Here is a 24,178-nt window from a genome sequence, read left to right on the forward strand (position 1 = left end):
ATGGAGCCCAACATGTTTCTATTCAGACATCGGTTCCTCATCTATCAGGGCTTTGCACATATTAGTACCATAGCGTAGACTAACAATGAGTAAACGAGCAAAAACCTACCATGTTTATTAAAAAAGGTTGGAGATGATGATTCCTGATGACTTGCTTCCATAAATAGAAGAGAGCTTTCCCTTCTCTTGGCTTTAGCTGAACGCAAGTCGTCTGTGTGTGGTGTCAAGGCACGGTTCATTGATAGCTGAGAGGGCGCTTCATAAACTTCATTATTTTCTATTTCAGGTGCAATTTGTTCGTTGTTTTCTTGCACAGGAGACATTCCAGAGCTATTATATGCAGTGAGTCTCTCTGGCGGTGAGCTCGAGTAGTTGTCTCTGTTTTGGGCTGATGGTAGTTCAGTAGCTAAATCAGAAGTAGAAATAATGGGCTCCGCTGGTTCACTGAAGATGCTGCTGAAATCAGTGAGAAACATAGAGAATACAGGCGCTGGGATATTGAGTGTAGGTGCAAAAACAATGCCGACATTCCTAACAGTCATCTTATTGACGTCTGAATTGTTGACAATGCCCAGTAAGAACTGTGCAAGCGCTCGCAAAAGAGCCAAATTTGGCTTTGGAAGCCGGTATACAAGTGAATTGAATGCCATGATTTTCTTGTTTCGGTCGTCGAGTTCTAGTTTTCATATATCTATTAGTACAGCTGTGAATCTTGCAGGGAAGTCCGAAGATCATATGTGCACTTACCAAGTACTCGGAGGAAGTCAAGGTGCAGTTCCCTTGTTAGAACAGTCGTAGGTAGCTCTCGCAAGTATTGCTTGAAAAGAGATGCCACGGCATGGACATCATAGTACTGATCTCCAGCTAAAAAATCGACGTCTCCTTCGGTATTGAACCGTTCCTTCAATGCCTTGACAACAACATTGGATCCGCTGAGACGAAAGATCCCTTCCTCTGACGCCACATCTTTGGCTTGAAGATACTCGATACAGCGATACACGACAGCAGGTAGCTCCACTTTGACACCCTGGGGCGCACAATACTGTACAGCTTCTGCGAGAGGTATTCCGAAGACAGGTCGTACAGGTTCTCTTCGATCCATCAAGCTGTGATCATGACCCTGAGCTGCTAACGTTTCCTGGTGAGCCTGGAGTTGGGAAGCCAGATCAGCTGAAGATCTGGTGCGGAATCCCCAAATGCTGCGTTTCTTTTCCTTGGTACTGGTGGCCGCCTTGTTTCCCCAAGCTCCAGCATCTTGAATGACAGCACCATTGGTAGGTCCTGATATCACCTTGAAGGAATAGGGAGAGAGCGGTGGATTCTCCGCGTTTGACAGATGGGATGTATCTACCTCAAGTGACGATCCTGTAGGTAGTTGTAGTGACCTCGAGCCTTGGGTTTCAGGGGAAACCCCTAGCACCGGTGGTTCAGCGGGAATAGCGTCATCATAACTAAATCCTTGGACAGTATCCACTGAGTCAGACTCAGGAAGATCGCCGCCCCCTTTCCCGGTCTTTTTGCTGCCGTTGAGAAACAGCCTAGACTTGCCACTCGATGGCTGCCTCCCGGATCCATGGGACATATGAATCTTTGCGTGTCCTTCATGATCAGAGTGATTTTCAACGTACTCCAATAAAACTTCAACCCAAGCGTCTCTCTCTTCGTCGCTCTCAGCACAAAGAACATGACGAACAAGAGCTGACGAATCCTTTTTCTTCGGTTCCAAGATGAGGAAGGCATGACGGTATTGGTTCTCTGAATCATCTTCGGCATGCGAGGGGGAATTGCTCCGAATATTCATATTCTGTGACTGTTTTCCGATCTGTGCATTGTGTATCCTGATGGTACCCAGATGGGGACCGTTCGGCGACTCAAAATACTTGAATTCTGGGCCATGGAGAATGAAATATCTCGCTTTCCAGCCCCCAAAGTTCTTTCCCCGTTTTGTTAAATACCCCTCCTTTCTAGGTTTCCCATCCGGGCCCCGAAGGATCTCAGGCCGCATTTGATTATTAGCTTTGATCAGGACTGTCTCGTCGTCTCTGGGCTCAATTGCGTCAGATGTGAGAAACTGGCAGATAATCAAAGCTGCTTGCTCATCCATCGGAGTCTCAAGTAGACGCTCAAAGTAAGAATTCAATGCAGCACGCCGCGCATCAACCTTCGCAGGAGAGTGTCCACTAAAAATGCCCCTATCCGGCAACTTTACCGGAAAATCCGAGGACTGCCTTATCTGTTGATCTAACTGGGGCAGAGCTGCGATGATCTTTTCCACACGCCACAGCTCTCGATGTTCAGATCGTGAAAAGATACTCAAAGTAAAAACAGGTTCTTCCTCGGAGGGTTTCAGTGCCAGATAGCTGTTCCTAGAAGGGCGGAGCCTTGACGAGAATACCTTCACTTGAATCAGAGGAAGAGCATTCGGGGATAGAAGCAGTCCAGGATAGTCCTCTGAAACCAAACCCTGATAGATTCTGTTGGCGATGGTCTGTGGAGTTCTTGGACTGTCTATCTTGACGGCAGGGTCAATGGATGGAAGCTGTTGGTTGGCAGCATGAAGACTTATCGGAGTTGGCACAGGGCCACGCATTTTCATCGAGGTCGAGGAAGATATTTCTGACAGGGATGACACCTGTTTGTTCGTCAGGCGTGGAGAAGACATGCCCGAAGGCGTGAATGCAACAGCGCCTTCTCTTGGATTCCGAGGCAGAGGAGAATTCAAGGGCCGGTCACCAGGTCTTGGGCTCAGAGGTAACCCTGGACTCTTGGGGGAAGCAATGAGGGGACGGTCATCTAGACGGGTAGGTCGACGGCCGCCCTGAGAGTTAAGAACGGCTGCTAGGGATTCGGTCTGTTCCATGAGCGACGAACCAGCTGGGAGGTGTTGCGGAGTCAAGACGTGAACACGATGTGTAGGAGGAATATCATGGGCTCCGCCCAAAGCTCCCAGAGTGTCCAGTTGCTGAGGATTCTTGTTTGTTGACCGACTACTAGATTTCTTCGCCAATGCCACCTCTCGATCCCGGTCATCTTCTTCCCTTGTCTTCCTCCTTCCACGCTCCTGGTCAATCAGTTCGTCCACTTCGAGGATGTCCTCATACTCAGACTCTGAGTCTGATTGAATAGAGAGGGGTGCGATTGCGTTGTCTTTCTGTTTAAGATTCAACGGTGCTGGTGGAGGTTTGCGGCTTGGATGGGGAACTTTAGCATTCAGGTCTTCCACAGGAGACGCCTCGTGGATGATAGAACCAACAGTTGTGGCAAAGCTTTGTTGCATTACTGATGAGGTTGCTAATCTTGAGAGGGGCGTATCCGACTCATGTATGTGTTTCGCTCTGTCACCGGGCCGAGTGACAGTCTTGTCCAACGACTCGAGAGAAGCATATAAAGCGGGTTCTTCTGAGCTTAGCGGAATAGGAAATGACTCGGGGAGAACAGTAAGGGAATCCTCAGCTTCGTTCCGAGATTTATTCTCCAAGCTCTGAGAGCGCGGTGTCTGGCGATCTGAAGATCCGACCTGGCTCTGATTCTCAGATTGTATAAGAGCGTCATCGTCCACAGAATTTGATGGCTCGTCATGTAGCCCGGATGACGTATAGGCTGCGGACTGCAGCTCTTTTAGCTTCTTCCTGTACCGTTCCTTCTCCTTCAGAGCCCGTTCGAGGTCTTTGTTTAGACCAAGGACCATGGTGCGCTGCTTATCCACTAGGCGCCATAGCTGCGCATTCTGAGAGGCAGCGTGATGCTTCTCTTTAAGTAAATGTATGATGACAGCCTCCGCCGATCCAGCTGTTGATATCAGATTATTGATATCAGCTTGGCTCAAAGCACTAGCGTCAAATGATGATTTATGTGGATAAGATGCCGTAGACAGCGAGGAGATTGCCGAATCAATCGACGAGGTCCGCGGGATGACATGGCGATGCCCTGATCGTTGTTCACGAGCCAAAGACTGCTGCGAGTTTACCGGGGAGCTCGGGGAGGACGTAGCGGATCGGCTCGAGTCTGCTGCATCTGAATCCTTACGGGCTGGGTTGAATAATTTCGTTGTGTCCGCCATACCCACCGCATGCTGAGGACGAGCGCCCAACGGTCCCTCCTGGTTGGGTTCTGGTTCAACAACTGTGGTCGGATCCGGGTTGACGGTTGTTGGAGATGCTGAGAGGTCTGGTTGGACGGCGCGGTTCCGAAAAGGATGGCTCTGGAAAGGATTTGTGATTGCGTTCGATCTGGGCGAAAGGGGACTCTGAGTCGACAGCGTGAGATCGTCTCTGGTCGGCGACCGGATATTGAAACTCGTATGCAGGGGAGACGGCATAGGTTTGCGGGCACTAGGAGCCACACCAGTCGAGCGAAGGGTCTGCCCGTCAGCGCGTGGTCCCAGGTAGTCGCGAGGGATCAGGTCGCCATGCAGTGCAGGAGAGTGGGGAGGCATTTGGACCCGGGAGTGGAAAGAAACAGACGGCGGGGGAGGTCGACCTCGTTGGTCGTCATCAATCATGCCGTGCCGCTGAACCCGCGACATAGCTCGTTTAAGGTCACAAACCAGGTGGACATCGGCGATCCGGTCGTCGCTGGGGGGCAGGACTGATGCGGGCCACCAGGTTTGCAGCTCTAGATGGTCAGGAGAATGCGGCTGCACCGGGCTGCGGCATTATTCTGTCCACGGACCCTTAGGTGTGACAGTTGAAGGCGAATGATGATTTACTCTGCAAGCGCCAGGGCTTAGGGGTGGCTTTCTCAGGGGTAAGACTAAACACTAAACACTAGATTTAATTGGCCTGTAGATAGTCCTGAGACACCTACAAAGGCATATGAAATTGAAAATAAATGATTCACATGTTTTACTGTGATAAGTAGAAGTTGATAAAGCGACTATTTTATAGACAGTAAGGTAGTGACTGCCATAAGCACAACAATACATCATCTAGTTTGGGCTAGGCCCAGATATCCATCCCACACTTATTACTTCTCCTGATGATACTAATCACCTCATCCTTAATCAAATCAAGTTAACTGTACTGAAAAGGGCTAGGGGAAATATTGAGATGGCCAAAATAAAAATTTGGTTAAAAACAAACTGCCAATTTTTGAGCCTGGGAATTTAGAATGCGTCGTAAATATCGCATCCGCCTTAGCTAGAAAACGACACCTAGAGCTATTATTTATATGGACTCTTATTCTCCCATATGGAGTACAAGATCTGGGCATTTTACTCCACAGAGCCCCGGTCTCGACTTTCTCCAGATGTCAAGGCGTGTACTACATACTACTCGATTTTCACGAAGATCGTGCAAGGCACTCACATGAGAGACTAACTGAGATAGGAAAGGAAGATCCCATGGATATGCAGGGAGTTGTTGCAGTGTACCTACCTAGGTACCTAGTAGGTAGCTACCTAGAGGTATTCTTGCAAATGTATTCCACCTAGTGTACCTGCCTGACAGGTACTCTTCTCTGTACCAGGGTTATACTTCGTACATAGTAGTTAATTAGGCGACTTAGTCTTGGTATTGAAAGTGGCAAGGTAGATAAATTCGGCCATCAGTGCGTACATGTCAATTGGCTTCCAAGTCCAATAGAGTTAGTTATGTACGGGAATACTGCAGTGGACTGAATGGAATGTTGAAAGTGAGTAGAATTGGAATATTACGGGACCAGCGCAAGTATGGCGACAGGTCAGGAAAAGAACTATCTCGTAAGTGATTCTATAATCAAGTGGTTCAAGCACTGCCGTCCCATTAGTTAGAGCGTGTCCATGGGAAACCCGGACAAACATTAAAACTTTTGGACGCGAGTCAGCTGTGTCGTTTCTGAGAACGCAAATTTCTCTATAGACTGGAACAACGCCGAAAATCCAGTAAGCCTGTTCGAACCGCCCAACGCCACATTCCTCATCCGATAATATAATAATAATACAATCATGCTATATTCCCAGCCATACCTAGGAAGATAGCCTGTGCGGCTAGTTGAAGTGACCAGAACCCAACCTTCTTGAAACGCCGTTTGCGCGCTTGATCATCAACAACGTCCTGTGCGAAGGCATCGTACACCTAGAAATAGTTAGAAATTATAGTCTATGGAATCAAAGTGTCCACACTTACCGCAGCAGACAGATCATCCATCAAGGCGCTATCGTAGATCGTCCAGCTTCCATCAAAATCCTTAACATCCTTGATAAGACGGCAGTTGATAGGAATAAAGGTCCGCCTAGAATTGATATACGCAACGATGGGACGTATAAGCGCATTATTAATGTATGATAAATCTCGTGTGAAAATAGGCACAACGGCGCGGACATTGTTGAGGTGGATGCGTAGATCCATATCGAGGAACTGCTTCCTCTCAGTCGAGTTGTCCTCTTCAGTTCTATCTGCATTTTTTGACATAGGCACAGGATACTGATTTGTCGTTACTGTCGCCTCCAAACGGTCATAGAAATCCGCCATGACCTTTGCAAGACTTTCGCCGTTATCCGCAGGAAACATGATGTCAGCAATAATGTCGACATTTCCTTCATGAATCCAGGAGAAAGGGCCTTGAATCCCGCGATTGAGGTGATCGATATTCAAACCGTCGATACGAATTCTGCTGTGTTTCTTCCATGGTTGCGGCTCTCCGGGTTCTGACCTTTGATTCAATGCCAGGCCAGTGTAGTTGTGGCTTTGCCGGGGATGAATAGTGAACAAGGAGTTATCGAACGAGCCAGACATCATGTTGGCGGAAAGAAAATCATAGAAAAGCCACTGCTGCCTCAGCTGAGGAAGATCACATGAGAATATGCTGACGGGGAACGGCCTGAAGTTACCAGGTTGGTAAATGGTTACCAACAGATCCTCCATCTTGAAGGAATCTATCTCGAAATCCCCAGGCTTGTGTTCATGCCGGTAGGACTTCGGATCCAGGTCAACATCAGGCCAGTAAACATGCCGACGGTCGACCACGCCTCGGATTCCTTTCACTTCAACATCTCGAAGTAGACCTTTTCCGTTGAACCATTTTGTGAATGACAAAGTGACATTAACGGTGTCGATTGATAAATCAAATTGGGTATAGTTTGTATCCTCGCCTTCGCCAGCTACTGGTCGTTGATTTGCGGTTTCCAGATTAGACGATTCACTAGAAGCTGCCGCTGCCGCTGCCGCGGCCGCCGTCTTTGAGGAGCCCTTGCTAACATTTCCAGTACCCTGACCGGGTCGCCTGGAGACAAAGACATTCTTGAAGGTTATAACGCCGTCTCGCCATTTCGGTACAATCGCTGACTCGAAGACCACTTTCACGCCAGAGGACTTGGTGAGATAATTTCCAATCCACCCGGCGAGAGTTTCTGCATGAATTAGGGAAAACGAACTTCCACCAAGACTTGGGTTTCCGATACATACCTTGAGCAAAAACGGTGTTAATAGCGAGGATGAGTAATGAAAAGAAGGTGGTAGTCCCTAGAACAACCCAAACGACATGGCCCAGCAATACCCATGAGAAGAGTGCTGTTATTTCATCCAGATTGAAAGGGCGAACGCTCCGAATCGAAAACCACTTGAAGCGAACCTTTAATCGAGACCAGAACCCGTTGGCAGCAGCGAGAAGCTCTTCCTTTGAAGGCCTGTGCAAGTGAGGAATATGAGGCAAACGATCGATGAGGTTGCGGTTTGAAATGCTATGGACATGAACTTTCGACATTGGAGCTTGGGTCTCTGGGTTCCGGTGGTCGTTATTTTCGCCCTTTTTCTCTGGTTCCGGGTGTGAAATAGTCGCATTTTCGGGATTTGAGGGTTCCTTCTGCACCTCTGAAGGTAGTCTATCATCTTTTGTGGTATGTATACTTCGTATCCAGGCATTTCGTGTCAAAAAGTGCAACGACTTTCTATTGACTAAGCCGCAATCCCTGTGAAGCCGTAACGTTTCTGCACATGCTGCTCCGGAATCAACGGCAGCCGACGAGGGAGAAAAGCCGAGTACAAAAAACCCCCCTGATGCAAATCTTCTTGTGACCCGTATTGATTTCTTGGGAGATGCCGGTGATATCCTCTTCAGACCGTGTTTGCCGGCAATCTTACAGAGAGCTTCGTTCAATACTGTCGGTTCGAAAAAATAAGGTAAATTTGTTGGTCGCAATCCTCGTGCCAGCTGCGGGTTCGCAGATTCCCAGAAATTGGCCTGTAGCCAGCGTCCCAGATTCCTGGACATGGTGATCGTCACATCCTTGAAAATTTTCGAGTTTATAGAAAGAGGCGTAGTAATCAAGTCTGAAAATGCGCCGCTATGATGACAAAATCCTGAGAGGGACGATAGAAAGTCAAATGCATCAAACCTAGCAGCTGAGTCCAAGGAGCTTGATTATTTAGAAGATGTTAAGCTTCTGCGCCGAGAGAACTCGGTCCATGAAATCATCCCGCAATCAATCTGTACGGCGGCAAAATGTTTGCTCTGTTTGCAACACAAAATGATACTCTCTCACCCAACTTAAAACCTATATCCAGATATCAAATATTTATAGATAAAATGTGAGTAAAATCAGGGTCGGGCTGTGGAATTTCAATATCAAATCTATTCCTTGAAGGGAAAAAAAATGAATTCTGATAGGTCAATGACCTCATCCTAAGGTTATAGGTGCAAGAATGTATTCAGTTAAGAAGGCCTAGAACACATCCCTTTTATATAGGCAGGTACCTAGGGGCATCTTCATGACTATCTATGTAGATCTAATGATATTGCTCTGGGATGTATTGGATATTTTATTGTTTAATTCAGCCATTCAATACTGTCAAGACCTTAGAAAACCTATCATAATATAGCGAAAAGTTTCCCATGAAATTGCAAATCTAATGCAGTTAAATTTGGCTGCATAAAGGTGCCACAAGATGAACATTTATGATAATCATAGCCTAATCTTTCTTCAGAGGGCTGTAAATCTCCTCTATTCCACTTTTTGTAATAACCATCATTTGAAGCCCATCACCGACTTCAATGTGTCTCTCCACAGCGCTAGTAAAGGCATCCCGTACCAATTGTTCAACGGTCTCTCGTGGTAAGGGCTCCGCCTTCTTCGGTTCCAAAGCATGTCCTTCTCCGCTTCCAGGAATGTATTGATTTTTGAAGTTGACTTGATTGTCGAGGAAGGGCATAATCAGACTCGCTGCGGATCCTGCTGCTCGGCATTGCTCTCTCTCGTAGGAGCCAACGGGGTCGTAGCTGTACAAGGCCCCCTTGCCTTCTTCATCCAGACCTGCTAGAATCGCATGGACGTAGTAAGGGAAAAAGCGTTTCTGATAGAGGATTGTCGACAGACGTTGGGCACACGCTCTTACGGACATCGGCTTTCCGTGCTGGTACTTGTACATTTTCACCACCGCATCAAGACGCTCTTTGAGAGCTTGGCCATCGGCAGCAAAACCGACGACGGAGAGGAGAATGTGAGCACCATCGCCACTCTCATCATCACCTCCTATCTTGAATACCTTGGGAACGTAGCGAGAGTTGATGTTGTACCCAGCAACAGATCGGGTGTCGCCCGCAAGAATGGCGAAATCGGAGCCAGAGATACCGAGGGTTGAACCGCCGTTGTCGGTATAGCTATGAAGACGAATAAGTTTCTGAGAAATTTTTAAAGCTCTTTCTACTCACGGGTAAAATGAATGCTCCTTATTTGGGGCACTGGTGGGTTGAGAAAATGAGTAACCAACGGTCTCAGCAGATGTGTACCTGCCGAACGACGTCATGTCTGGTATATCGAATTTTCGGCTTGAGCGGACTAGAAACAAATTTAGAGAAGAAGAATATGTTTATTAGGAAGCTTTGGATATATCAGCAAGGATTCAAATGTTCGTTGAGAGTTTGAATCGGTGTATCGTTAGAAGATGCTGTCGAGCAAACGCCGCTCAGCGTTGTGACGCGACAGCTGTAGCTGCCTCCTGCTTACCTAATAAAGTATGTGGGGAACTGAACTACATACTGAACCAGGTAGATAGTAGACCAACTCCAACTATTGTGAAGGAAGACAGGTACAGTGTGATCTACAAAAAAACCTGGGATATTCTTGTCTTAATCACTACTTCTATAAATCCAAATAAGATCATTAACTGTCGTGTAAGCTTACAATTATCCAAGAAGTCCCTTCCAGCACCAACATCTCAGGCTGAGGTAGACGATTAATGGCATGACTTGCAGATTAGCAGCAGCAAGACATATAGCAATGCTTGGACTTGGGGCTTACCAAAGCAGCAGCGAAGATGATACAGAAGATCAGGTATCATTACCAAGGTCAGAGGTATTTTTCTTCATCTTCTCATCTACCCGACTCTCGGCTCACATAATTCTAAGAGGGAAAAGAAGGGTCTAATTATCACCGAAAGTTCAAAAGGTAATCCCATATCTATTTATTTTCTACGAATCAATGCCGGTGCTGAAGCCAAAGGCCTCGAACGGGAAAGAAATACTATCACACATGCCGAGCCTAGTGGACCTGTTCTTGGACCGTTGCATGCCGAGGAATCATCGGTTATCTCTTCGGGACCTTCATACAATAGCACTCGATCGCCCACTTCAGACCGTGCTCTCATCCAGGATTTAACTCTTCCACCAGTTCCGGATTTAAATATACCACCTTCTCCTCCCGGATCGCCAAATCCTGCTGCCAATGCAAAGATTGAGCATTTCCTTTCTCTGAAAACGAAGGGTGTGCATTTCAACGAGAAACTGGCTGGCTCGACATCCCTTAGGAACCCTAGTTTGCTCAAAAAATTGATGTCCCATGCCGGAATAACCGATTCTGCACAATATAATACATCGATGCCACTTGAGATATGGGACCCGGCAGGTTTACCGACCTGGGGGTTTAAAGAAGAGCTTTTCAAGAGCCAGAAAAACATTCGCCAAAAAACAGAAGAACAAAGGCTTACGGGGCAACGCGATTCAATCAAATTTGTGTCAAGTGGACACACTTGATTCTATAGGATTCCCTCTTAGCCATTGGCTGATTGACTCAGAGAGGTATTACTGGACGAGTCCAACTTCAGAGAAGCGCAGCAGATAAAACTATCACCCATCTGTTTAAGCGAAGGCTTCTATGCACATAGATGATTGATAGATAGATATTACCCAGGGTACTGGATGATTGGAAGCAAGCATTGGACCCAGCATCATAATCTAATAGCTATCCCAGCAAATCCAACTCTCATAATAAATGAAAAATCATGAATAGCCCCGGGCTAATTTGTTGATTTAGATAGTACATCTCTATCCCAAGTATGATAGAAGTTGTAGGTCCGATGACCGTTCGAAAATCCTAATAATATGATTTTTAAATATAGAAATAGAGCTACTCTATGGGATGGTCATTAGGATCTAATTATATTTGTACAAGCCTTCGTAAAGTAAGTTGAGCTTGAACAAGGCATGGAGAGTATCAGCAGTTGTCCGTTCTTGCTTAGTAAGGGTCTTTCTTGTGGGCCAAGTTAGTTCTAGGTCGGAGCTCCCGTCGTCAGCTAGTCCTGCCTGGAACTGCTACTCCTACACTTGCATCACCAACATCACTCACTGCTCGTTTGGCTGCAACACTCTTCCTACAGGCATATCCTCCTTACAAACCAAAATTGATCTCTTCCTCAACAAGTGTAAATTATCTCAGTCTAAATTTAGACTGAAGCTCTTGGTTTTTACTCATAATGGAACACTTCCCTGAAGCTTGGGGTCGAGTAGGAGAGCCCAACCTCTGGTGTTTTATTACATACTGACTTCTATGTTAAGCCCAGAAATGATATTTATGGACCTTACGACCATTCATACCTACAGACTACGGGTCCAAAAGCCCACACCCAGTCTCCCGCGGTCACCGGTACATCGGTCATCGGAGTGAAATTCAACGGGGGCGTTGCCATTGCTTCCGATAACCTAGGTATGTTAGAGCTCACCTATTATCTTTCAAATACCGTGGGATAGATAACAGGCGTCTCGCTAATCACTTTTTCATTTGTTCAGCATCTTATGGTTCTCTTGCTCGGTTCACCGATGTTAAACGACTCCGCGTTTTTGGTGATTCTGCTATCGTCGGTTTTGGAGGAGACGTATCCGACATGCAACACATTGACCGGCTACTCAACTCCATTGATATCCGTGAAAATTATTCCTCCGATGGAAACCTTCTCAATGCCAAAAACCTGCACACCTATCTTTCCAAGGTTTTTTACAAGCGACGTTCTGAGTTCAATCCTCTCTGGAACCACATTCTGGTAGCGGGTTTTGATGGCGATGGCAAGCCATTCCTCAGCTCTGCAGACTTGCTGGGGACGACATTCTCAGCTCCACATCTCGCAACCGGGTTTGGTGCCCATCTTGCCATTCCCATTCTTCGCCGCCTATTCCCAGAGGACACGCCTCTCGAGAACATCAGCAAGGAACAGGCAGTGGAAGCACTGAGGGAATGTATCAAGGTTCTCTGGTACAGAGATGCGCGCAGTCTTGACAAGTTCTCGATAGCAACCGTAACGAAAGATGGAATCGAGGTGAAAGAGGACGAGAAGGTTGAAGCACAGAGTTGGGCTTTTGCCGAGACTATCAGGGGCTATGGGGCTCAGGTCAACTGATAATACGATTTAGATTAATGCAAAATATTTGCCATAGCGAGGTGAATACGAGTCAATGATCATTTTGAAATATAATGATGACACCATTGAGCCGTTATCTAACGCTATTGATAATATTGCTGGTCTGATGATGGTTGTATTGTGAGGATTCTAATAGACCTGACTGACCATTTGTGCTATTGGCCATACAATCCTCAAAGCTTGGAAGAGGGCTTCTCGAAAGTGACCTTATTAACGCAGGACCCGACACCCTCCAAGGATACTTCAACCTGATCACCTTCCCTTAGCCACAGAGCAGGCTGGCGGCCCATTCCAACACCTTGCGGTCTACCAAAATGGGTCAGCGAGATCTTTTCGACCTTGAAAGTAACGTAAGATGCGGTTGAACACTCACGTTCCGGTAAATATTAAATCACCAGGAAGTAGGGTGGTACCCTGGGATAAGAAGGAGATGGTTTTGGCAACGCCAAAGATCATGTCCCTGGTCGAAGACGACTGAACAATCTTCCCGTTCAATTTCGTAGAGATATTCAATGAGTTTGGGTTATGGATGAGGTTCGACGAAACGATCCCGGGCCCAAAAGGCGCCCAACCATCGAAGCCTTTGCCCAGTCCCCATTGTCCACCACCACGTTTTAATTGCCAGTCACGATGTGATACGTCGTTGCCCACTGCGTATCCGAGAACATAATCTAATGCTTGGCTTTCGGGGACGTCTCTTGCCTCTTTTCCGATGACAACAACCAGCTCACATTCATAGTCTAGACCCTCGCCTTCTTGTGCAATCGGTGCCACGGGAATTTCATCAAGGGGCCCCGTGATGGATGTGACTGGCTTGTAAAAAAGCACTGGAAATTTCGGGATGGGGAGATTAGATTCCTTCGCGTGCTGTTCGTAATTCAAACCCAGGCACCGCACGGTTCGGATATCTCTCCTCGCCAATGGTGCAAGCAGCATCTTCACTTCGGCAACCTGGCTAGTTACGTCGTGCCGGCCGAAGATGTCGCCTTGAATCACATGTGCCCGGCTGGCTTTGGAAATATCACTGATACCTGCGGGAAGAATGGCATCCCCATAGTATATATGGCCATCCTTTGCTAGGAATCGAACAAGACGCTACATTTTGCAAGTCAGAAATGGAATCAGATAGACAACAGCGAGATATATGATCGGGACGTACTGAAAAGACAGGCATCCTGATAAGCTTGTATTTTGCTTGGTATGCAACGAGAAATTATGTGTCAATGACTGCGGAAGGCAGGACTGGGACTCTATACTTTATGCTTTGAAGAAAGGTCCTCTTAATGAATGATAACTATGGTGGCTTATGAAGCTTTTTGTCTTAACTACCTATAGATACGACTACTACCTAGGTAGGACATTGGCTTGCTCCCCACTCGGCCGGGAGAATTATTGCCGCAGCCCGCAGCTTAACCCCGGTCGCCGATATCCGGAGAAAGCTTTGGCCAGACCTATCCTTGTATGGTTTTTCCACCCATGAGGATGACAACATTCCACTGGTCTTTAGAGCTTTGTCTGAGATTCTGAATTTGCATAACATTGGAAACCCCACGGGGAGATCTTGCCAATGGCGCGTCTTTCCGGGCTCCAACGGGAGGTCTTGTCGCTCTACCGGAAGTGTCTACGAACAATACGCCAGAAACCTTTGGTAACTGACGACCAGCTAGGAGGCAACCAGTGAAATTCTGCTAATGTTATTTGCACAACTCTGAAGAATGCTAGAGATAATTTCAGAGCTTATGCTAGGTTATTGCGCCTTTTCTATCACCAAATCTCCCATGCGCTTGTCATGAGGCTTTTGATTCCATTTGAAAGTTTGAGATGTTGTTCTAATAAATGTATAGGGAGGAATTCCGAAAGAACCTCAGTCTCAGCAAGAAAGATTTCACCGCAATAGAGTACTTATTGCGTAAGGGTTACAGGCAGTTAGAGATGTATTCGTCCCCGGGAATCCGTGACATTCGGTAAGAACTGCCTGCAGCAGGCAAGTAGCGGAGGAACAACAAAAAAATACGTCTCATCCGAAGAATATGTCACCAGGTGCAGAATATCTATAGCTGTACGGTGAGAAACAGTACGCAGAAAGCCGGTTGAGACTGGACTCTTTGGTCACGTGATATTCTCGAAGGTTGTGGAAGCTTCAAGTGAGATCGAGCAGGAGGCGTCAGCAATATGTACCATAGTAAATATCCAGTATCTTCGAGATGTTTGGGATGACCAATACGCTGACATCTGAGCAGCCGTGCTTTCTAGAAGACTAGTCCATGTGTATATAAGGACATCCAATAGCACTTGTTCTCTATCATCCTCTTCGCCAAAAACATCCAATCTTCAGCCTGAATCAAGTAACGCATCAGCCTTCAATACTGATACTCATCCCTAATACATCTCTCTGATCATCAGCTGTCACAAATCACCATGGCTTTTATCTCACGCTTCCCCACTGGCGAGGTCGCTTCGATCTTTCGCCTGTTGGATGATTTCGATGCCTACCGTTCAGACAATACCAAAAGATGTCAAAGACAACAAAAGTCACGTCTCCGCTCTTTTTCTCCCAGTTTCGACGTGAGAGAGACGGAAAACAGCTTCTTCTTGGATGGAGAGTTACCCGGCCTGGACCAGAGAGACGTCGAGATCGAGTTCTCCGACCCGTATACCTTGGTGATCAAAGGCCATGTCGAGCGAAATTACAGCACTACGAGCAACGAAGCTGTAGAAAATGAAGGCCCCTCCTCGTCTAAATCACATCAAGCTACCGTTGAAGAAGACAACGATGACGATGAATATGACTATGCTTCCGTTGAGGCAACCGAATCCAAAGTGCCCGAGACCAAACCCGAACCATCATACAAGTACTTGGTCGCCGAACGCTCGATGGGCGACTTCAACCGCACGTTCACCTTCTCAACGAGAGTCGATCAAGATGCTGTCAGAGCTAGCCTCAGGAACGGCATCTTGTCGGTGACAGTGCCGAAGGCAAACACCCCGAAAACGAAGAAGATCAGAGTTGAATAGACTACTTCTTTGCATGTCTCTCCTTTTATGTGATATAATACTCGTTTGCAACATGGAACCCAATGATCAGTATTTCTAAACATATTTGGCGTTACGATTATGCAACTAACTAGTTAACTAGTTGACTTGTTAGTTGTTATTCATGAGACAGTTAGGATTATCAGTATTATAGCCATGTAATTAATGCTCCGTCTTCCACAATTATCAAATACTTAATTTAGTAGTCGAGAGCTACCATAGCCCCAAAAACAACTCGGATTGAATCGTAGAGCAACTATTCAGCAAGCTGAATGTCTTAAGATTTCCATTTATATCTATATGTCATGTTCGTTTTTTTTTGAGACCAATTATGAAAGGATCGTGTATACATCATAATTCAAAACACTTTTTTGCGGACTTTGTAGACCTAAGAAGCCAAATGACACCGTTTCTCCCGCGACTCTTCCATGAGCGCAACCCATTTTATAATGCAACGTCCGCAATGCATAGACTTTCAATCCGTGCCAGGGGTGATTCCCAGAATGTAGAATTCTGAGGTATGCAAGTGCCCATCTGAGCAGTGCAACTCTCCTGTGTTTCCCCGGGAGGGTCTTCGGGTGGTGCCTCCAATTCCTGGGAGGCATCTTGATTGGAAAAAGGAAATTCGGCAGTACTCTGATAATCGCTCTCCTCTAAGGAGCGGACCGAGTTTGCTGAGCTGTAGCCACTATCGACCTTGTCAGGCGACCGTGGAGCTTCCGGCACACCATCACTTGACTCGCTTTTGGTATGGCTCTCACTAATTGTATCAAGTGAGTGTCTGCTGTTGGGCACGTGAATTCCCTCATCTTCAGGTTCACTACTGCAGGGCGATATACAGGACAGGGTAACTGGAACAATGGGCGATTTATCAAACGAAAAGGGGCTCCCAGGGAACCCGTCGACTTCTCGGTCCTTGCAAGCTGCATCAGGGATCTGTAACGTAGGTGCAGAAACTTTGATGTGTCTGAAATCGACATTCTGTTCTTTATAATTTCCTACTCCTGGACTCTTTGAGCAAAAGGAATATGGTATAGAAATAAGGGGGTTGATTTCTTACCTTGCCGTCCGTCTGAGTCCTTTTTCGCCTTTAGAACACCTTTACCATCAGACTTGGTCATGAGAGTGCGATCACTGGAGCATGGCGAGGTAGAAACATTGACGACCCGCAGAGACCCCAGCTTGAGTTGTCCTAAATGGGTATACTCGAACTCGGTTGGAGTTGAAGGCCGTGTCGAGCGTGGAGTCGAGAACGTATACCTCAAATCAGCATCCCTAGGACTCAGAAGCGGCCACTGCGAAGTATCGAACGCCTCAATAGGAGATTCGCTTGGGGATTCTAGTTCATGATCAGCTGAAGAATACGCTCTGCGTAATCTGTCCCTTGGTCTCCTCGGCCCGGTACTAGGCCGAGTAAGGAGCGACCTCCGTCTCGTCAAAGAAAACCGCTGATTGTCGACCATGAAATAAGTGTTTGAAGATGTGGCGTGCTCTAGCTCGCTCTCATGCAAGACTGCATTAACCATGTGTGAAGTTGATCGAGTTGAAAGTGATCTCTTTGGCCTCTGGTAGTCTATTGAAATTGACGAGCTCCGTGAGGAAGATGCTTGGAAAGAGCTTCGCCGGCTTGAAGGTTTGCAAACGCGAGAGCTGAAAGAGGGGATATCACCAACCCTCTCGTGGATTGCTTCCAGGGGAGATTTTTCCTCGACCGGACTATCTGCATCTTCCGACCTGTTCTCTGAAGGACGAAACTGAACTTTGAATTGAGGATCATGAAGGCTAGGGGAGACATTCGGAGGCGTGACTGATGCCCGGAAATTGGCAGTGGTAGTTGTCGACTTCAACATCATTGGAAGGATGTCTTCAGACCCTGTATTTTGCATGCATTGCGTGAATGGATTCGTGAGTGGTTTGGATATTCGTATTGAGCGACGGCGCTCTTCGACCGGGGCTGATAGAAAGTTCCCCATAGCAAGAATGGGGATTAGGGCTGTAGATCCCCCTTCGGGCCTTTTTTCCTCTCTCTCGTTGTATTATCCTAGAATCAGTCAGTTAAAAGAAACCCTAAGTGATCTGCTGGTTTACATACACAAGTATTCCTTTGTGTACTTCACTTTAGATTCTTGACGTTATGATAATTTCAGAAATGTGATGGACATGTAAGAGTAAAAAGCGTGCTGCAGATCAAGAAGCAGGGTGATATATTGATTAAAAGAGACCAAGCTATGGTCCAGATTCGGAGATCGGGTTAAAGTGATGGTAACTTTGAGTCGGAAGGAATCAACCATTCATAAAACATATATAGATAGTAAAAGCTCGTTTTGTCATACAGCAAAGTCATATAATGTAGAGGCCACACCTAGCTTCAGCCACAATAGCCAAGCACAAAAAGGAGGGCGATCCAAATGTGAGAACAAGGAAAGGCAGGAAGCCTCATGTAGCCAATGAAGAGGAAATATTCGGCCATGATCCGACAGGGAGGTGAAAGCAGATACATAAACGTCGAGGGTGCGGTGTTGCGGTCAGCCAGGCCAGAATGTCGCCATGATCGAAGGAGGTAAACACATGGTGAGCGATGACGGATCCGTCATGCACTGATGGACGCCCAGCTAAGAGAAGGTTCTTGGAAGCTCCAGCCGACTCGGACCACCCGCCAACGGACGAACCATCCTCAGCCCCGAAAGGGGCTATATCAGAGGAGATCGATTCGCACATATGCAAGCGGATAATCCATCTCCAATATCAACGCCAGGCTGTCCAAGTTTCAGCCTCCGTGTGTCGAAATGATTGGCAGAGATTATTATGCTCTCAGATCCGGACTATTCAGAGCTCCCTACTCCGAAGGCCGTATTCGGGAAAGGTGAGTAGGTACATCGGGTTAGGTACCTATCGTAGCTACTGTACTACTAGTAAATAGTGGCTGCAAGCAGCAGTTTGACTTTGGTACGAAAACCAACTGCTGCAACCAGACTATTGATGCGGCAGCAATAGTAGCCCTAGTACCTGAGCTATGATTTTGCCACTTGTTTCAAAACACTTAATAATAAATGAAAGAATAAAATCAAATAGTCCATATATAATTATAGACTTTATTAGTTCAATATTAGTATTAAAAGATGTTCATGAAGGTTAAAACATCATGGTTTCCTCCAAGTTGTATTATTACATATATCTAACCGTTTGTAGTAAGCGTATTTCCTAATCAGGTTAGACATTATGCAGCTTAGCGTACCTGACCACTAGTCCGGATCAGGAGGTGGGTATGAACCTCGACTCTCCTAGAGTTTGTTGTGACTATCAGGAATCAAGGTTCACTCAACCCACTGTTCTTGGTATTTGCCTACAGCTTTCAAAGACCTCCGCCAAGCTGGAAGACTTCGACTCAATTCCAGGCTCCAGGGAGAAAAAAACAACAACTGAAGGCTGCATCTTCCAAGTTGCCACAGTATGATATGACCTGTGTATGCATCAGTAGTATTGCACAATGCTGATTGATAGTCGGGCTGACCACGAATATGTTGTTCGATTTTCCTTTCCTGACAGTGGAAGAGTTCCACAGCGCCTGTCAGGACCTCGCGTCCCGGCTGCGCGCGTGCGGATCTTTGAAAGATTCGAGTTGGTCGGCAGTCAGACTTATTGACCAGGTATTTTTCTTTCCTCAGACCGAGGGGAATTCTCATTGTAGTAATGGAAAAAAAAAACCGATTCATTTCTAATTTCCTTTTTTTCCCCCCCTGCGCGGGCTACTAGACGAATGGTTTAATTTTCAGGATCACTAAAAGTATTGGAAATGTCGATGCTTCGAAAGACGAGACTGCACCAGAGGAGGATAGTGGATTTCTAGAAACGGAGCAGAACCAGGCTGAAGAGGATCCTGTTCGAAAAATTCCCTTCGCACCCGATTCTAATGATCCCCATAATCTGACCCATGAATCACCAGGAAGCGCTCATCCGCTCAGAGCAGCGCAGCACAGACTGGCAGGTCGAGTACGAAATCGTATACTCCCCAACATTCCAGGTCCCAGTCCTGTACTTTGCTCTGAAAGCGGGTGCGTTCCATCATAAACCCGTCGATATCGAAATGGTATATCAACATCTGGTGCCGCAGCAATATCATCAAGAATTGAAAAATGTTGGTGTCATGGGGGGTATCAGTTTCAATGTAGGTTGCATGTTCTTCGAAAATACCGAGTTGGATGTGCGCTCATTATTCCAGTACAATCCAGTGTCTGGCTCTCCAATGTTTTTCGTCCACCCGTGTAACACTGCGGATGCCATGAGACATGTCATAGTGTCCAAAGATATCAGCCCCGAAACGTATCTTCTCATTTGGCTCAGTGTGATAGGTAACTTCATCAAGTTGCATCTCCCTCATGAGCTGTTCGTGGATGATACACCCGTGAGCCTGAAATTTCAGGGACCAAGCTTGGGAGATGCTTCCTAGACAATAATGGACTAGTGCAGACTTATACCGCTCGCACAGCCAACATGTCCACCTCTCATCCTGGTCGTACTGGACTAATCCTCGTCCGAAGAGGCCTCCATAGGCACATCGCTATCTTCATCCATTGGTGCCTCTTCCTCATCGCTTTCTTCTGTACGGGGTCGCTTTGTGCCGTGGGGTTCGCCATTGGGAGCCTGGGTAGGCTTAACGGGTAAAGCGGCTGCTCCTGGAGGGCCTTGGAAGATTGACTTCTGTAGATCCGTCGAGACAGCTGCTGCTGATGTGACGCCAGGTATACCAGCACTATAAGTACCGCGCAATTTCGCAATCACGTCTGAGGCACCTTTGGCGTAAACAATTCGCTATTTGCCCAGAAATTAGTGGAAAGAAACTTGCCCAGCGCACAGGAGAGGCATACCATTTCTTTACCGAAGAATTCAAAGCCTTGAAGAGCGCGCATCGCCTGTGTGCTGGCTTGTACGTCCTTGAATACAATGTGTGCTTGCCCGCGCATCTTTTCATTTTTCATGGCGACGACATCAAGAACAGTTCCGTACGTCGAAAAAAGCATGTATAGGGAGAGCCGCAGATCATACTTGCGAAGCTTGTCCGGAAGATTGGTACAGTATAGTCTACTCATGAATTAGAAGCTTCTTGCCTACCAGATAGGTTGAGAATCTTTATCACTCACGTTTGGTTGGGAGCACCGACTGAGATATTTTTGTCTGGAGCACCACTGCGAGTGGGGATGGATTTAGTAGCCATTATGGAGAAAATGAAAAAAGGATGTGGTTTCAAGAATTAATATTAAGTGATTTGGAAAGGTAGGTGACACCGAATGGAAGGATACTTGGTATTTTGCCGTCGCAGGTTGCAAAGCAATCGGAATTGGAGGTCTCAGCAACCTAAACTAAACCGTATTTGTGAGCTAGTTAGACCAACCTAGTTAGTTAATTCGTTGAAGTCATGTGATTACTTAGGTAAGCATGCTGCCCGCGTCATCGGCTTTGGTCGCTCCCGCATCTCGAGGGGTCCTTCAACACCAGCACATGGCAGTAGAGAGTCCCTCCTGTCATATTAAACCAGTATAAACTTGACAATGGCTGTTCCTCAGGCCCACCACCTCTTCCACCTTCCGATCGCCGACCATTCCTTTTCCTCGGATAAGCAAACACTTGTTGTTGCCAAGGATAATAATGTTGCACTTTACCAGGCATCAGGCAACAAGTTTGTGCTGAATGACGAACTACATGGCCATGACAAGACAGTGACAAGTGTGGATATTGCACCAAAGAGTGGCCGTATTGTGACTTGCTCTCAAGGTTCGTATCGCCAGAATTTGAAGTCTCGTGACAGTACAAACAGTTGACTTGGCCTCTTGTAGATCGTAACGCCTACGTCTGGGAACAGACTGCCAGCGGCTGGAAGCCAACCCTGGTCCTCCTCCGGATAAACCGTGCTGCCACTTTTGTGCGCTGGTCCCCATCGGAAGAAAAGTTCGCTGTCGGCTCGGGGGCTCGCGTCATTGCCGTTTGCTACTTTGAGGAGGAAAACGACTGGTGGATTTCCAAACACTTGAAAAAGCCGATTCGGAGTACCATCACCACTCTTGCCTGGCATCCCAACTCGGTTCTGCTTGCTGCCGGCTCTACGGATTCCCATGCTAGGGTCTTTTCGAGCTTCATTAAAGGAGTCGACACCCGTCCCGAGCCGAGTGCATGGGGTGAACGTCTCCCCTTCAATACTGTGTGTGGTGAATTCTTGAATGACTCTGCCGGCTGGATCCATAGTGTGGCTTTCTCACCAAGTGGAAATGCGCTTGCTTTCACGGCCCACGACAGCAGTGTCACTGTAGTCTACCCCAGTGCCCCTGAGCAGCCTCCAAGAGCAATGCTCAATATTTCCACCCGTCTTCTCCCGCTTACCTGCCTGATCTGGAACGGCGAAACTGAGATTATCGCGGCCGGTCATGTTAGTGGATTTATTCCTCGCTCTTACATAGACTCTGCTAATGGCTTTTAGGACTGTGAACCTTATCGCTTCACTGGAGACGAGAACGGATGGCAACTCTCTGGTCCTATTGAAAGCAAGAGAGGTGCTGCAGCCGGGAATGTCCGCGAGGAATCTGCCCTCAACATGTTCCGTCAGATGGATCTCAAGGGACAGGCCCAGGCCGATACCCAGCTCAAGACGACTCACCAGAATACTATCAACACGATTCGCGTTTATGAAGAGTCAGACGGTCATGTCAAAAAGTTCAGCAGTAAGCGTCCGATCTATAATTACTTCCAAGAAATAGCAGCTGATTGAAACTCTTTTTTAGCGAGCGGAGTCGACGGACGTGTTGTCGTTTGGTCGATTTAGCCTGTTACTACCCATATCACCAATGGCTCGCACCAATTTGAAGCTGCTTAGTTAGTACAGGTTTCTGTGTACATTTTAGTCTTAGTATAGTAGATAGTAACTAGACCAGGGTGATAACAATATTATTATTTAAATTCCATGAGCCATATCATAAATTCCTTAGTAAGTTTGCAGACTATACAAACATGGCTGTTTTTAGTATAGACTGACCCACTGGTTGACTTTAGGGTTTAGCTACCCCAGATTTTGGATCATGCTCACTGCTCAGTGTTAGGTACACACATGACCTGGTCCTGTAGATGACTTCATAATGTGGATGATTTAACATCTCTTCCAACCGGCATCTCTTTCATATACCAAAAAAAATCGTGTCTAGTGTGATTTGAAGTTGTGTAATCTATCAGATGAAGTTTTCTCGCAAGCATCCTCTTTTCCTCTCCCTATGTGCATTTCTATTGCCAAAACACACGGTCGCTGCACAGAATGGACCCGAAAGAGAAGTTTCAGCCAAGTTGTTCGAATCCCTTGAGGAGTCCTCTCGCCTCGTCGATATTGCATACTGTATCGGTTCAACGGGAGTACATAAGCCATTCGAATGCCTCAGTCGGTGTCAGGAGTTCGAAGGGTTCGAGTTGATAACGGTGAGAAAGGAAGGAAAACTACCAAGTACAACGGCGGCGTAAATAACCCTTGATGTACTGATATGAAAGTTTCTTTTAGACGTGGAACACTGGTCCTCTTCTCTCCGATTCATGCGGGTACATCGCCATCTCTCACCCCCCGTACCCGAAACGAATCATCGTTGCATTCCGAGGCACTTATTCCGTTACCAACACGATCATCGATCTCTCGGCGTACCCGCAGAGATATGTTCCTTACATACCAGACGACAATGAAGGAGGAGGTGACGACCCACGGGAGAAGGCAAAATGCACCAACTGTACGGTCCATGCCGGGTTCATGACGACATGGCAGAACACGCGGTCAACCGTTCTACCGGCCGTGGAAACTGCGCGAAAGCAGCACCCAGACTATGAGATTGTCTTGATCGGGCATTCGCTCGGTGGAGCTGTTGCCGCGCTGGCAGGGCTAGAGTTCCAGTTGAAAGGGTGGAGCCCACAAGTGACGACGTTTGGAGAGCCGAAACTTGGAAACAGAGCCTTTGTAAACTTGCTGGACGAGGCATTTAGCGTGAATGTGGACCAGTCTCTGCTTCCGAGAGAAGAAGAAGAAGAAGAAGAAGAACTCCCTCGCTTTCGTCGGGTCACACACGCCAACGATCCAGTGCCCCTGCTCCCTCTTGATGAATGGGGGTACGAGACTCACGCGGGGGAAATTTTCATCTCCAAGCCGGACCTTCCACCAGGTCGAACGGACCTGGAACGGTGCGAGGGGAACCGTGATCTTCGATGCATCGAAGGAGCTAGTTATGGCAGCAATGCCGTTAATATAGCTGGAGGACAGACCGTTCTGTCCGAACAGCCCCGTCGCCAGAGAATAGACGGGGCTGGCTTGATTCCGGCCCGGTTCAGATTGTGGGAGCTCTTCTTCGCTCATCGCGATTACTTTTGGCGTCTTGGGTTATGTGTTCCTGGGGGGGATCCGACGGGACTCAAGTTTAAGGCGGATTGAGAATCATGTCTTTTATATATAGTTAATGATCAAGTCATGAAGTTATGACGAAATGATACAATGCAGATAAATCGCCTGTAGATTTGGGCCTATGGAAATG

The 24,178-nt window shown here is 47.0% G+C and overlaps 13 protein-coding genes across 13 annotated transcripts; 7 read left to right on the forward strand and 6 right to left on the reverse strand.

Moving 5' to 3' along the window:
* Positions 1-18: 18 nt before the first annotated feature.
* ASPZODRAFT_141027 (hypothetical protein) lies at positions 19-4,525 on the reverse strand (the record flags this gene model as incomplete). The annotated part of the gene is made up of 3 exons (XM_022724710.1): positions 19-50; positions 110-676; positions 748-4,525. 3 exons carry the CDS (start codon positions 4,523-4,525, stop codon positions 19-21), a joined length of 4,377 nt encoding a protein of 1,458 aa, XP_022581939.1.
* A 1,094-nt stretch (positions 4,526-5,619) lies between these two features.
* On the reverse strand, positions 5,620-8,363 carry ASPZODRAFT_114092 (hypothetical protein). The gene is made up of 3 exons (XM_022721076.1): positions 7,383-8,363; positions 6,105-7,327; positions 5,620-6,053 (listed from the first exon to the last, which is right to left on the reverse strand). Exons 1-3 carry the CDS (start codon positions 8,185-8,187, stop codon positions 5,922-5,924), a joined length of 2,160 nt encoding a protein of 719 aa, XP_022581940.1. The 5' UTR covers positions 8,188-8,363; the 3' UTR covers positions 5,620-5,921.
* Positions 8,364-8,885: 522 nt separating this feature from the next.
* On the reverse strand, positions 8,886-9,719 carry ASPZODRAFT_63524 (hypothetical protein; the record flags this gene model as incomplete). Its single annotated transcript, XM_022729162.1, has 2 exons — positions 8,886-9,573; positions 9,625-9,719. 2 exons carry the CDS (start codon positions 9,717-9,719, stop codon positions 8,886-8,888), a joined length of 783 nt encoding a protein of 260 aa, XP_022581941.1.
* A 328-nt stretch (positions 9,720-10,047) lies between these two features.
* On the forward strand, positions 10,048-11,151 carry ASPZODRAFT_130892 (hypothetical protein). Its single transcript, XM_022722622.1, has 4 exons — positions 10,048-10,086; positions 10,168-10,267; positions 10,321-10,360; positions 10,415-11,151. The coding sequence occupies exons 2-4, from the start codon at positions 10,193-10,195 to the stop codon at positions 10,942-10,944; spliced, it is 645 nt and encodes a 214-aa protein (XP_022581942.1). The 5' UTR covers positions 10,048-10,086; positions 10,168-10,192; the 3' UTR covers positions 10,945-11,151.
* A 512-nt stretch (positions 11,152-11,663) lies between these two features.
* ASPZODRAFT_150940 (hypothetical protein) lies at positions 11,664-12,581 on the forward strand (the record flags this gene model as incomplete). The annotated part of the gene is made up of 3 exons (XM_022725687.1): positions 11,664-11,693; positions 11,746-11,893; positions 11,977-12,581. The coding sequence occupies 3 exons, from the start codon at positions 11,664-11,666 to the stop codon at positions 12,579-12,581; spliced, it is 783 nt and encodes a 260-aa protein (XP_022581943.1).
* Positions 12,582-12,639: 58 nt separating this feature from the next.
* On the reverse strand, positions 12,640-13,863 carry ASPZODRAFT_1674462 (hypothetical protein). Its single transcript, XM_022726826.1, has 3 exons — positions 13,762-13,863; positions 12,976-13,697; positions 12,640-12,908 (listed from the first exon to the last, which is right to left on the reverse strand). Exons 1-3 carry the CDS (start codon positions 13,774-13,776, stop codon positions 12,776-12,778), a joined length of 870 nt encoding a protein of 289 aa, XP_022581944.1. The 5' UTR covers positions 13,777-13,863; the 3' UTR covers positions 12,640-12,775.
* A 306-nt stretch (positions 13,864-14,169) lies between these two features.
* ASPZODRAFT_63541 (hypothetical protein) lies at positions 14,170-14,570 on the forward strand (the record flags this gene model as incomplete). The annotated part of the gene is made up of 3 exons (XM_022729165.1): positions 14,170-14,250; positions 14,317-14,348; positions 14,447-14,570. The coding sequence occupies 3 exons, from the start codon at positions 14,170-14,172 to the stop codon at positions 14,568-14,570; spliced, it is 237 nt and encodes a 78-aa protein (XP_022581945.1).
* Positions 14,571-15,020: 450 nt separating this feature from the next.
* On the forward strand, positions 15,021-15,617 carry ASPZODRAFT_63163 (hypothetical protein; the record flags this gene model as incomplete). Its single annotated transcript, XM_022729130.1, has 1 exon — positions 15,021-15,617. The coding sequence occupies one exon, from the start codon at positions 15,021-15,023 to the stop codon at positions 15,615-15,617; it is 597 nt and encodes a 198-aa protein (XP_022581946.1).
* Positions 15,618-15,890: 273 nt separating this feature from the next.
* On the reverse strand, positions 15,891-17,936 carry ASPZODRAFT_1673696 (hypothetical protein). Its single transcript, XM_022726822.1, has 3 exons — positions 17,728-17,936; positions 16,696-17,676; positions 15,891-16,639 (listed from the first exon to the last, which is right to left on the reverse strand). The coding sequence occupies exons 2-3, from the start codon at positions 17,606-17,608 to the stop codon at positions 16,080-16,082; spliced, it is 1,473 nt and encodes a 490-aa protein (XP_022581947.1). The 5' UTR covers positions 17,609-17,676; positions 17,728-17,936; the 3' UTR covers positions 15,891-16,079.
* An 844-nt stretch (positions 17,937-18,780) lies between these two features.
* ASPZODRAFT_1674623 (hypothetical protein) lies at positions 18,781-20,246 on the forward strand. The gene is made up of 4 exons (XM_022726827.1): positions 18,781-19,083; positions 19,137-19,282; positions 19,389-19,514; positions 19,579-20,246. Exons 2-4 carry the CDS (start codon positions 19,154-19,156, stop codon positions 20,080-20,082), a joined length of 759 nt encoding a protein of 252 aa, XP_022581948.1. The 5' UTR covers positions 18,781-19,083; positions 19,137-19,153; the 3' UTR covers positions 20,083-20,246.
* ASPZODRAFT_150945 (hypothetical protein) lies at positions 20,157-20,847 on the reverse strand (the record flags this gene model as incomplete). The annotated part of the gene is made up of 3 exons (XM_022725688.1): positions 20,157-20,444; positions 20,501-20,714; positions 20,774-20,847. 3 exons carry the CDS (start codon positions 20,845-20,847, stop codon positions 20,157-20,159), a joined length of 576 nt encoding a protein of 191 aa, XP_022581949.1.
* Positions 20,848-21,126: 279 nt separating this feature from the next.
* ASPZODRAFT_130901 (hypothetical protein) lies at positions 21,127-22,585 on the forward strand. Its single transcript, XM_022722623.1, has 4 exons — positions 21,127-21,404; positions 21,467-22,053; positions 22,105-22,345; positions 22,406-22,585. The coding sequence occupies exons 1-4, from the start codon at positions 21,182-21,184 to the stop codon at positions 22,444-22,446; spliced, it is 1,092 nt and encodes a 363-aa protein (XP_022581950.1). The 5' UTR covers positions 21,127-21,181; the 3' UTR covers positions 22,447-22,585.
* Positions 22,586-22,736: 151 nt separating this feature from the next.
* ASPZODRAFT_130904 (hypothetical protein) lies at positions 22,737-24,172 on the forward strand. Its single transcript, XM_022722624.1, has 2 exons — positions 22,737-23,087; positions 23,167-24,172. Exons 1-2 carry the CDS (start codon positions 22,851-22,853, stop codon positions 24,076-24,078), a joined length of 1,149 nt encoding a protein of 382 aa, XP_022581951.1. The 5' UTR covers positions 22,737-22,850; the 3' UTR covers positions 24,079-24,172.
* The last annotated feature ends 6 nt before the right edge of the window (positions 24,173-24,178 follow it).

Source organism: Penicilliopsis zonata (assembly GCF_001890105.1).
Source record: "Penicilliopsis zonata CBS 506.65 unplaced genomic scaffold ASPZOscaffold_5, whole genome shotgun sequence".
In the NCBI taxonomy this organism is placed as follows: domain Eukaryota; kingdom Fungi; phylum Ascomycota; class Eurotiomycetes; order Eurotiales; family Aspergillaceae; genus Penicilliopsis; species Penicilliopsis zonata.